The 13,579-nt window shown below is 31.1% G+C and overlaps 1 protein-coding gene across 2 annotated transcripts in view; it reads right to left on the bottom strand.

The window, feature by feature from the left end:
• Positions 1–252: 252 nt before the first annotated feature.
• The window catches only part of LOC145266910 (nucleolar protein 56-like), a 36,761-nt gene continuing 23,434 nt past the window's right edge, over positions 253–13,579 (bottom strand). For both annotated transcript variants that reach the window (XM_080122699.1, XM_080122698.1), the window contains exons 7-10: positions 12,667–12,767; positions 8,861–9,009; positions 5,530–5,651; positions 253–805 (exon numbers count right to left, since the gene is read on the bottom strand). In XM_080122699.1, coding sequence (XP_079978825.1) covers positions 314–805; positions 5,530–5,651; positions 8,861–9,009; positions 12,667–12,767 — 864 coding nt within the window. In that variant the 3' untranslated portion in view covers positions 253–313. The remainder of the gene's footprint in view (positions 806–5,529; positions 5,652–8,860; positions 9,010–12,666; positions 12,768–13,579) is intronic.

Below are 13,579 nucleotides of genomic sequence, written 5' to 3'. Positions count from 1 at the left end.
AAACATGAATATACACAGACATTTGAGATTTATTTAATAGACTAGCAGGGCTACGTGGCATTGCTCAGATTAAAAGTAACATTTATATTCAAATTTCTATCTCTATAGCTGTCTCTTTTTTTTTTTTTCAAATACTTTTTCTCCTTTTAATTAAAAAAAAAAAAATTAAATCTAAAAAAAAACATTTAATTTAAAAAGAATAAAAACTTTAATAAGTTGAAAAATTTAATTAAAAAACAATAAACACGCAAAAAAAATTTACATATAAAAAATTTAATTTTCATTTTGTTTACCATATCCCCCCCGACACTTATTAATCTTCTTCCTGCACTTTACTCTTCTTTTTCTTCTTCTTTTTTGGAGTGATAGGCTCCTCTACCTCCTCCTCCTCTTCTTCATCTTCAACAACTTCCTTGCTTTTCTTTTTCTTCTTTTTTGGAGTCACAGCCTCCACCTTCTCTTCCTCCTCCTCCTCCTCTACAACAACCTCTTTACTCTTCTTTTTCTTCTTCTTTGGCGTCACTGGTTCCGGCTCTACCTCTTCTTCCACATCAACTTTCTTCTTTTTCTTCTTTTTCGGGGTGGTCTCCTCCACCTCTTCCTCGTCGCCCTCAACCGGCTTGTGCTTTCTTTTCTTCTTTGGAGTTTTTTCCTCCTCTTCTTCCTCCATAGGCTCACCCACTAACACAGAATCGCCGTTTGTGAGGGCACTAATGTCAGCGTCTTCCGGAAGTTCCTGGATTTTCTTTTCTTTCTTCTTCCTTTTTTTCTCTTTCTTTAAATATTTCACATGCAGAAGTGCAACCTGGAAATAAAAAAAAAAATTTTAATACACTTTTTGAAAGTTTTTACTTGATGGTAAATTATCATAATCTATGTTTTGGAATTTTTGTTTAGAAAAGTCTTAAGAATTACATAAAGGAGATATTGTCTTGTGCTTGTAGGTCCAGCTAAAACTTTAAAAAATAAACAAATCCTTAGAAAATGTTTTGTTTTTTATCCCCCCCCCCCCAAACAAATTGGATCTAGTAATTCACTTCCGTTTATTTGTACTTTTCTCAATAAACATGCTTCGGATTTTTTTTAAATTTTGCACAAGCGTTAGTCATGGTGAAAGTAAAATTTTGCCAAAACGGATTTTCCGGGAATTACTCTAGTTGCTCCCTCCCTAGATAGCATTATAGGGATAAAATTGCTCCAAAATCGTCTGTCCATTCAGTTGTTTGGATTTTTCTCAATAATTATGCTTTACTTAGATTTTTTGGAAATTTTGCACAAGCATTAGTCATGGTGAAAGTAAATTTTTCACTTGTGGAGGGAAACCCCACATCCTCTGCTTGTTTTTAATTAAAATCAGCTTAACCCCAGAAAAATAGAAAAAAAAAATTCATTCTTTGTGGGATCAAATGTCCATTTGTATACATTGAATGTCATTAAGAATTAAATCGGTTACATTTCAGGTTATGTGGTTTAAATAATGATCCAGCCAAAGATAGATTCATTTGGATGTCAATTTCTAAAAGTTGTCTAAACACATGCCTGAATGTAAAATGCATGTTAAACTTATGATGATGACTTCCATGTACATCGAAAAATAACTTTAACAGACATTGCGCTAGTAAATTATTATAAAAAGTAATAAGAAACTCAAGGTTGGTATTATCTTGACTGGCATTGCCCTGGATGAATAATATCAAAAGTTTAGAAAAATTTATTCTCTGGGGAAGTCAACTGGGTCTCAGTTCTTTAGTATTATTATAGAGGAGAAAAGTGGGTAAGACAGATAAAGATACAGAAAGGTAATGGGACAGATATTTTAATACAAATATTACCAAAACAATGCCAGAAGGCTTGCTAGCTAGTTGTAAATGACAGTCTCCTAAAAGTTGATGGTTCAATCTTTAGTACGAGGACTAAGTATATAATTATGAATTACTTAGGAGGACCATGTACAGTTTAATCAAGACATTAAAAAATAAAAATATCGAAAGACCATTAGATTGTACATATCCGTTTTGAACTGAAGATCTCCGAAAAAAATATTTCACTTAATTTGATCGAGTAGTTTTTTTGTTTTTTTTACAGCGGAAAAACATGTTTTTATGAGAGCGTGTTGAAAGCAGCCATCTTGGAATTTTTCTTAATTTTTGTTTGGAGTTTAGAAATGTCAAAAGGAGATAACTCCAGTTAAAGCGCCAACACTCCCTCCTCATCTTTAATACTAGCTTTTCTTTCTAAAAATCGAACCTTTTGCTCGGTATCATAAATTGTTTTTTCGCTGTAAAACAAAAAAAAAAAAACTACTTGATGAAATTAAGTGAAATATTTTTTTCGGAGAACTTCGTTCCATAACGGATACGTACAATTTAAAGATTTTTCAATATTTTCATTTTTTAACGTCTACATTAAACTGTACAAATACAACTTAGAATTTCTGTCATGGACAACTGATCGAAAGCAAGTTACCCCTGTGGATTAAATAACAGATTCCCTTGAAATTCCAAAAGATGTACATAAAGTTTAAAACATGAGAATAACAACCAAAATGAGAATATTAGTCGAAATAATACAAATTGAATTTGAGTCTATGTTTTACTGAAAAATTAAGTTTTTAAGAGATTTTTTCTTAATTTATAACCAGCTTCACAAATGAAAATGATTAAGAACAGCCGATATTCTTCAAATTCTGACAATTTTGTTCAAGTGGAAAAAAAATAAATAAAATGTGAAAAAATATTCTACAATATAAATCTCACCTGTCTGTTTAAATGTATGTATGTATGGCTGCCTGATAGAGGCGACAGATTTTCACAAGATCGGCATCGTTTTTAAGCGCGACCCTTCGGACGACAAATATAAAAAAATTGGCTAAAAACATTAATTCCTTCACCCTCAACTGGGCACTTATCTACAAGGACAGCGATCCGCTATTTTTGAAAATCATCCCCCTCTTTTCAATTGACTAGCCTTAATTTAAACCTTTGCCACTTCCAGTTTGGTGATGGATACAATGGCAAAGAGGTCACGGTTTTTTTTTCACATTCTTTTCCTTGTTCATGGTACAGGTTGGAGCCTGACTGCCTACTACTTTTTTTTTTTTTTTCTCAACCTCCAAACATCCGGGTAACACCAGTCACCCAGGCTAGTTACTATGAAAAATCAAAACCAAGTAAAAGTTCTTCATATTTGCTAAATGTAAAAACCTTAATTCACGTCCAGACAGTTCCCATTGTTGCTGGAAGCAAACGTAACATTTTCACAAACTGATCGTATGATTCTTGTCACAAATTTCTTCTATTGCCTCATCCCATTTAGATGCGTTTTGGTTTATAATTGCATATTTTCCTTGTAACTAAATTGAATTTTTATAATCTTGTGTTGGTTATCCAAATTCCTTTATTAATCACTAGCGGGTGTTTTTAGGTGTGTGTATGGGGGGGGGGGATAAGTAATAACCCTGAAACGATGTTAAAAAAATCGGAAAAAAAAAAAAAAAAAAAAAAAAAACGCTGTGTAGGGGGGGGGGGGTTAAACTAAAGAATAAGCGAAGTAAAAAAAAATAAAGAAACGTTGCCCGCATGTCTAAAGATGTAAAAGAAAAGAAAAAAAAGTTTTGGTCGTGAGGCTGGATTGAACCCGGAACGCGGAGGTGAAACTAACTCCAACCACTTAACTGTCTAGACTAAGAGTAAGAGGAATTGATCATAGCGTTAAAATAAGGGTTATAAAGCGAGTGAAAGAGGTTTGATTGGCAGATAGCCACTAAATGAGATCATCGCGGGAACGTTACGAGATGACGTAGCAGTATTTTATTTTTTATCAAATTACGTATTTCGTTTCCTGTCTAGACATCTCTATCTGTCTCTCTCTCTGTTTGCGTATGTCTCTCTCTCTCACTTCGTCTTCCTTACTCTAAAGACTGGAAAATGGCGTCTGGCTGTTTTTATTTTTAAAAACTTTGATCGTTAATATTTTTTGTAAGCATATTTTTTTTTTACTTCACATGTTTGGCTTGTTATTTTTCGTTTAACTATCGTATCTAACTATTTTGAATGTGCTAATAAATTTGATAACGTTGCCATAGCGTAGAAGTTCATAGTTTAGCTTTAATTAACTTTTTTTACTGATAACATTTTTAAATTGTAAATTCAGACTGCCATTAGAGCTGGCTGAGGTCAAGATCACGTGACATGACTCAGCGGGTTTTATATACAAGTTGACCCAAAATAAACGGCCGCGTGTATACTTTATGTAGAAGAGTTGGCACCCGTATTTTTGGGGGCAGTTATAAATCGATTAAAAAATATGTAATGTTTAACATTAAAATGTCACTTTTTTGCCCCCACCCCCCACCCCCTGCAGAAAATCGATCAGTTGACGCACTTCTGATGGTCATTTTGGGCCAATTTTTTTATATTTGTCGTCTGGAAGGTGGGGCTTTCATATGAGACCAAGTTTGTGAATTTTTGTTCCGTCGGTCGAAAGTTTTTAGCAGACAAACAAACATACATACATACACACAAACATACATACATTTTCGCTTTTATATATATATATAGACTAGCGAGGGGTACCCGGCGTTGCCCGGGTGTTTTTCGGGGTATGTGAAAAAAAACCCGAAAATGTGAAAAAAAAAAAAACAAAGCCTTCACAACGCGCAGTTGGAAAATAGTAAAGTGTTAAAAAAAAAAAACAGGTGCGCGTTTTTGATTGACGTGACGGCAATAGGTATTCAGCAGTTACAATTTTGTGCGGGACAGTTTTGAATGAGGTGAATAAATCGGTTTGTTTGTTTTTAAAAACCCGCTCCCTGTTTATTAGGAGGAGCGAAATGAAAGCTACAGTCTGATATGACGAAGTCGACATTGAACAAACGTTACTTAGCTCTCTTGAGACAACTGGCTTTCGGCCTGTGATTAGAGTCGAGTTTCGCTTTTTTTTTTATACCGAAAACCGAATGTAACGCGTGCCGATGCGGGAAATGTCGAATAATTAACGTTTGAAAGTCAATAAAATTAAATAGACAGGCGAGCTCCATGGATAACTCTGAGATATTACAATTTATAGATGATATAAAAACTTTTAAGTTGTGGACCGAGCAAGTGCTTCTTTGAAAGAAGCCTTTTGTGGACATCAAGGAAAAGCGTACATACATACACACATACATTTTCGCTTTTATATATATATAGATTTTCTCAGAATCCCACCTTTTATTTTTAATTATTTGAACTACCCTGCGGATTAAACAAAGAGATCCATTAATCAGTGCAGATTCACAAGTTTTAGAAGATATCCATGAGGTTACATCGGCCAAAACGTTGGGAGAATAACATCAAAGATGAGAACAGTAGCATAATTAATACACACACACACTGTATGGGATTAAATTATCTATATATAAATACTGGTATTTAAATTAGATTGAAGTCTACCATTGCTTATATCAGGTAAACACTGCACTTATATATATATATATATAGTCACAATATTTCAACTGTTTTTTTTTTTCAAAATAACCTTTTTACTTACCTCTGCCAAAGCAATTTTCATGATTTCAATATTCTTCTTTGGATTCACTCCCGTTTCATAAAACACAATTCGATCTTCCACTTGTTTGCGTAAATGTTCTCCAAATATGGCATTCGGGAATTCTGAAAATGCAAAGATAAATTTTTTCCGTGACTTGTGGAATTATTTCAAAGTTTTTAATTTTTTTTTTTTTTTTTTTTTTTACTATGTCTTAACACAATTTCAAAAAGTTTTCAGATGCGTACCTGAATCTCCAAACAGAAGTAAAGAAGCAAAATCACACCCTTTCACTGTGGAAGTCACTAGATGCCAGAAAGCCTTCTACTCTATTAGTTTCTTCCCTTAGATTGCTAGTCTTTGGAATTCCCTCCATGTTTCCTGTCTCAACTGTATTAACCTGCAGAAGTGTACATGTAATGTAAACAGACATCTTGCTGCTCAACTCTCCAGTCATGTTAGACACAATCCGAAATAGTAGCCCCTAACATCCAAATAGTAATCTATCTTGTTTGAAGTGTAAGAATAATAAATTTAAAAAGAAAGATCTAAGCCATATTTTTGTTCATTAAATTTCTTAAAAGAAAAAATTTTTTTAAATCCAAATCTTTGAAAAATAATTTATGTATTCATTTAAATAATAAAATCCGGGGAATGATGACCCCCCCTCCTCCCATTCATTCTCCAATGTGCATGAAATCATTGATAATTTCCAGCTAATTCAGTTTTTGTCAGCAGTAAAGTAAAACAATTTTTTTTTTTTTTTTTTTGCTATAGAAGATAAATTCTGCACTTTTCTTTCGAAAGGAATAGGCTTACATTGAAAAGTTAAAAAAAAAAAATAACAAATTACTTAAGCTATCACTAACCATAAATATAAATAAAAAACCATCCCCTTACTTAAAAAAAAAAAAAAAGGTTTCAAATTCCATGTGAATATGTGGGAGAAAGGAGATAAAACTTGATTAAATCAAAACCCTTTCTCTCAAAGAAAAAAGATTAAAGAAAGAGAAAGGGAGAATACAATCTCGCCAAATGATAAGCAATTCTGCTGAAGTCAATCATACACATACACACATTTAAAAAAAAAAAAAAAAAAAAGATTTAAGCAATTAAATAAAGAGATACTTACACAAATTGGTCTATTACAGAGTGGAGGATATTTTATAATAGCCATCACCTTCTTTAGAATAAGTACTGTTTTTGTTTTTAAATACATTTTACCAATGTATATTATCATATTGCCAATAACACAATATAACAATAATAAATGAAAATTGGTTAGTCAGATGAAAAGTTGGATTTATTTAATGTTATTTGAGTCTGGCTTCAAAAATATGCTGCTTTCACTATATTGGCTTGTGATGGGAAAGTTAGTTTTGTACCATTTTCTTCAGATGCACGGTTAAACTGGTCCAAAAAAGTGGACATCACTACTGATAGGTTCCAGTTCGGAGCTCATCATCACGAAAAGGAAAAAACAAATTTCTATTTTTTATGTTCTTCTCCAGAAGTGCATTATATAGTTACATTAGAAAATAAATCTGTTTCTTACATACTTATGATGAAAAAAAAAAATACATTCCAAAAATCATGTAAATTGATCCAGTAGTTTTATTTTACAAAAAGGAAATCAAATGTTACAAGTAATCCAAAAGTGACTGTCTTGCGTCGTAATTTTGAAAATTACCTCCTCAAGAAACAAATGGAGATAACTCAGCAATAATTCAAACTTGCAAGATTTTTTCTTGCAATGCCTACAAATTTCTGTTAATTGGCTAAAAATCATTCTTTAAATATAAAACTACTTAATCAATTTACGTGATTTTTGGAATATGATATTTTTTACTAGTAATTATTTTTCTACTTCAGTTTTTTAGAATTTCTGTACTTATTTTTGACACGAAACACAATTCGTGATAGCGTTTTTACTTAAAATGTATTTTATATCCAATTATAATAGACAAGCACCAGGTTTTCCACACTTACCAAACACTCCAAAGACGAAATCACAATGACTACCATGTCCAGCTTTAAAATACCCTTGGACAAACATTTAGCCTGTATATAGATATATACATCTAATTTACATATACATCTTTTTATATGGCTTGTTGCACTTTGCTATTTTTTGCTAAATAAATTTGATCCTGTGGAAAATACAGATGCTTACTGTTGTGATCCAGAAGAAATTACAATTATTAGTGGAAACAAAATATATTGAACAGAAAAGCAAAAACAACAAAGAATGTGGCTATACTTCAGTCCAACTATCAAATGTCCATAACTTGTGCATCACTCATCTGCTAATGCCGAAAGACATATTTTCTCGGTTTTTATAGCAAGTGGAAGAGTTTATCATCTGTAGAGTGGAGACATCAAGTGTTATGTTTCTGTAATATTGTATTAAATTCTATATCAAGTCTACTTCGTTAAGCTATTGTTTGACAAAACTCACCCGAATAAAGTTGTAGGTTACACCAGCCAAAACATTGATTATTAAATCAAAGATCAGTAGTCGAAATAATTCAAGTAGCAAATAAAAAAATGAGATGCATTTTATTTCTTCATACTCCTTTACAGGAAGTAGGATCTTAATTAGAGATGATACGGTTCTAATATATCCCCTCCATTCCAAACAATTACCGATTCTTTTGAAACATTAAGAGTAATAGAGTTTTCTTTATTGTTTTTTTTAAACTAGTGTTAGGACAATTAATCTGAATCGAGAAAATCAGAACTTATGAGGTATCGGAATCAGGAAAATTTGTACATATTTTCCAATGCCAAAAACGATTCCTTTAATTATATTTTTTTAATCTGATTTTGTTTAAAACAAATCTTTTACTGGTAGTAATAATAAAATAAATATTTATTGATTTTAAACTACCAGTAAAACTAAAATCTATAGATCACCCCCTCCCCCCAAGTGTTTTTACGTTGAGAAAATACATGCATATTTAAGATGTAATCAGGAAAAATAACTTCATGGTTAAAGATTTAGAGAATCGAAATCAGAAAAATTATTGGAATTGTCCCATCACTAATAAAAACCCATATAATATATACATATAATTTCAGAAATGTAAAAAATACACTTATGGGAGAAATCTATAAGTTTTACTGATAATTTAAAAGTAAAATATATTAGTACCAAGAAGTATTAAACAAAAATAAAAAAACAAAAGAATCATTTTCGGCATTAGAAGATTGGCACAAATTTCTCAGATTCAGATTCCCAAAAAGTTCCGATTAATCATCCCAACACTAGTCTTAATATAACATTCTCAGCATGAGGGCAGGGACTTTCTAGTAGTTTTCTTTATTATCTTACCTGAGAAGCAATCTATTCGAGAAGCAATCGAGCATTTGTTGGCCAGGTAACGAGATATTCTCCCTTTGTTCTGTGCAGCTGCTCGGCCAATAAACGTGGAATGAAAAATTAGACCATATTTTGGAGTGTTCCCTCTGCTTTTCAAAGCTCTGAAGAAAAATCAATTTAAAATAGTCAATTAAAAGGTATAAAAAATGCAGAATTCCTACATTTCAAAAATTTAGCACTCAAAACATTTAGTACTTGTTTACATTGGTGATCATTTAAATTAGCACATTTCAGACGAGTAGAAAAATAATTACAAGTAGAAACAGAATTTTATAAAGTTTTATCTATGTTTCTATGTAGAACAGCTGTGCAATTAATTCTGTATGATAAACTTGACAAAATTGACAAATTACAGGTTTGTCATTTTTAAACCAACAAATTTCACAATGTAATTGTGGCTGATTTTTTGTTAAATCTACTGGATTATTTTTCAGAATTTTAAAAATTTATACTAATTTTGCCATGCCATATTGTTTTCAACTGAAATGTGCTGGTTTAAAAGATCAAAGATGTGAACAAGAACCATTTATTTTTTAACATTTTATCTACTAAAAGCAATGCAGAGACATTAGGGGCTACTCTGATTGGGGCCAGATTTATAGGAGCATTTAAGTAGACAGCCAGATGTTTGCTTACATTACATTTTAATTTTTTCATGTTAATAGACTTGGGGAAATAGGGAGGGAATTCCAAAGGGAAACAACCCAAGGAAAAAAGTTGTTTTCTGGAATCTAAAAGGGTGTCATTTTACTGTTGAGTTTGTCAGAGTATTTATGTTAAGTGGATACAAACACAGTAAGTTCATCGGAGCACATTCAGTGGAAGTACTCATAAAATACAGTGATGCAACATATTGCAGTGATTGACTGGAGTTAGATCAACACTATCAGATTAGAGACATTTCGGCACCCTGTCCAAGAGACAAGTGATGACAAATTTATAATACACAAAATTGAATAAAAAAAAATGATTTAAAAAATAAAAACTACCATAACGTTAAATGATAAATTTATCATGCATAACAGCAATAGAAACAAAAAAACGAAAGGAAAAAGAAATTTTTTGAATTACTATTCACATCTAGGTTGTTAATATCACACTTCCAATTGTATTTTTTTTTAAACTCTGAAATATTTGTGTACCTATACAAAATTTTGAACAGAGCTAATCCACACGGGTAGAGTGTTGTTTTTCCATCAGCCACAATAGTTCAAAATACCATAATACTTCTACATGGTTGTTATGGCCAATAAAAACAAGTGAATTAAATACATCGACCAAAACGTGAAAATAATAACCAAGATAAAAATAGTAATCAGAATTCAAATTATTCAGTCCATCTTTAAAGTTCCAACACAAATTTTAACGTATTTTCAATTTCTGGTCAATTTAATCATCTAAGAATTAGGATTATAATCAAGAGTTTATCTGTTTGTAATATAAAAATTGCCAATAATTTTTATGGCTGCATTTTTGATTTTGAGAAAAATAATTGCTGTAATTAGACCATTCGCTTTGATTAAAATTCATTTTCTCCTTTAAAAAAAAAAAAAAAAAATTCCTCAGATTTCTTTTATTTGTCTCCAATGTGTACAAATCTATATAATTATTAAACTCAAATGACTTTGTAACGGGTGTTGTAACCCAACATCCGGTTTACGACTTCCGGTTGCGCATGCATAAACAAATAATCAACGTAACAATAAAACATTGTTTTACTGTGTATGTTTTCAGCATCTCAATTGTCTTTTTCGTGTTTAAATTATCCAAATAAACAATTGTTAATACTTTCTGCATTTTTTTTTTTTTTTTTTTTTTTACATCGTTCATCTCCGTATTACATTTAAGTTATTTTAACGCAATTTTTTTTTTACAAATAAATCTACTTTAACCCATTGACAACCATAAGAGAATTTTACAATGGTGATTTACTCAAAGGGGTGCCTTTCAGGTTAAAATAGCTAAAATTGACATTTTTGTGCTGATTACAAAACAATTGATGCCTTGGATTTATAAAATTTTCTGAAAAAGTTGTAACTGATTTTACCATATTTGTCCAAAAATTTTCTGTGTATGTCTATTTATTAGCAGTTTTGCATGATGCTGAACTCTAATTTAAATATATTAAGACCTTAGGGACTTTTGGGGCTAAATAATGGACTTAAGCCATTTCTTTTTTTTTTTTTGCATGGTGCAAAATTTACATATGTTAAGGCCTAAAACTGCACCATTTTTTAATTTTCACCAGGATTTGACATCCCCTGGGGACTTTGGGGGCTAAGTGAGGGGTGAGAGCAAATGCTGAACTTAGTCATTTTTTATGCCTCGTTCACTGTGCACTCACGGGGGACCATGCATGCTTCACTTGTTTTTTTTAATAGGATTGAATTCTGGACTTGCACCAAAAAATTAATTGTACAAATTTTTTTTTTTTTTTTTTTTTTTTTTTTTTTTTTTTAAATCAGTAAACACAAGATACAGCCTTTTCACTATATTTACTTGTTAAAGGAGAACAAATTTTGCACCATTTCCTTCAGATCCAGATTGACCACACACGGTCAAACTGGCCCAAAAAAGTGAACATCATTACTGAATACATTGATCCAGTTCGGAGCGCAAGGATGGTCTCATCATTAGGAAATGGGATGGACAAAACAAAAAAAAATAAAAAAAAAAGCAAGCATACTATGTAAAAAAGTCAACGAGAGATAATTTTTTTAAAAAGATTCTAATGAGTTGCATTTTCTATTTAACTGTCAAGACAACACTGGCTGAATAATGGAGGACAAAATTTTGTTAAGAATACAATCTTTCAGTTTATGATCTCAGAGAAATTAGACAACTCAAAATTTAAGCAATTATTTTCAGCAAATATCAGATTTGTATGAAATTTACATTACTGTTTTCAGCTCATCGATGAAAGTGAAAATTTAAGTAAAGAAATTTCATTCATGAGGCAATAATTTTTCAAGCAAAAATTTGATTTTTGATTTAAAAAAAAAAAAAAAAATGCTGATGACTAACACCCCTGCAACCATTTCTTATATAGTAGACTAACTAGCCACCAGACAATCGCCAAGTCATAAAACATGGCTAAATATATTTTAATTCATGCAGATTTCATATTTATTATTATAGCGCCAACTCTATTATTTATTAGCGATTTCAAATATATCTCAAATTTCAATATATAGTGATCTCAAAAGTAAAAAAAAAAATAAATAACTTGGGTGCTTTCAACCAGAATTGAAACCAAAACATTTTGCGCTCCAGCCTTAGTTGTTACTGTTTGATCTATTGTCAGATGAATAAGAAATACCTAAAAAGAAGAACCAACTTTAACATATAAATATACAAAAACACTTTAAGTCAATTACGCTTGCCAAGTTCCAATTTTTTTAAAATTCTAATGGTTTAACTGCTATTTTTACTGACTAAAGTCCGATAAAAGAACGATCTAGAAAAAATGCAATCATTTGATCCACTTCACACAGTTCTGCAAGCTTGTATCTCGGAGGAAAAGTTTGAAAATAATGGAAACAGACATAATGAGTTTTATATAATCGATTATTTTTGAAAAATGAAAAATAGTTTCTTAGTTCTCCCAAACGCTAACTAGGTTCAAAATTTTATTTTATACCTTTGAATTAATTTTATTTTGAATTAATTTTGTTTTCATTTTTTTCATTATTTAACAACACATTGAAAGTTTGTTTTGATACAGAATATAAAATATCAGCATAGAAATTGGAGAATACCTGAAGAGTGCTTTCTCGGCACCAAGAATCTGAATAGTGGAAGCGGGATATTTGGCTAAATTTGTCAGACTTCCAGCATGGGATATTAATCGGGCTCCAACCTGGAATAAGAAATTCAATTGAAATTAATACGGATATTAGTAGCCAATGGTAAAAACAGCTGAAAAAATGTTTGTGTATGGAGAGGGCAGCACAAAAAAGACCTTGCGTCCAGATGTAGGAAGCATCAAGTCATTTTTTTAATGAAACAAGCCTCCTATACCTACCCTACAAACATGAATTATTTAAAAGGTATTTTCGGCAAATTAACAATTTCAAAGAGAAATGTCATAAAGGGGAAAAGGGAGATGAGAGAAATGAAATCTGTGACAAAAAATAAAACTATCAATTTGGGAGAAATAAAAAAATTTTTAATAAAAAACATATGAAGGGATATGATATCCTCCATGCATATCTGTTGACACTGACAACATATACTTTTGTCAATTGCGTAGGAACATTATTGCTTATATCTGTATTTCAATTTGTTTCACTTTTTCTTGGGAATTACTGAGCTAATCTGGTTGAAATTTTGTATAGACATTTGTTATTAAACAAAGTATGATGGTAGCGAGTTAGGGATTAATAAGGATTTGTATTTAATACAAAAATGAATGTAAATTTAATATTTAAACATCAATTTGGAATTAAACACTCATTTTAAATCAACACACTATAACTTTCACCCATTTTAACAAGCTAAAAGTCTAGTCACTTACACAAAAATCTTCAACAAAAAAATCAAATTTTCAAACACAGCTGCTGATAGGTAATGAGGACTATATTGAATTTGTTACAAAAAGAGGTATAAAAATTCAGATATTTGTGAAATTTTTTTTTCATAGATATTAGACACCAATAAATAATATATTGC

Source organism: Euprymna scolopes, chromosome 42, assembly GCF_053919585.1.
Source record: "Euprymna scolopes isolate OS-2025 chromosome 42, ASM5391958v1, whole genome shotgun sequence".
Taxonomy (NCBI): domain Eukaryota; kingdom Metazoa; phylum Mollusca; class Cephalopoda; order Sepiida; family Sepiolidae; genus Euprymna; species Euprymna scolopes.
The sequence above is the reverse complement of the archived record's forward strand: the minus strand, read 5'-3'. Positions and strand labels throughout refer to the sequence as shown.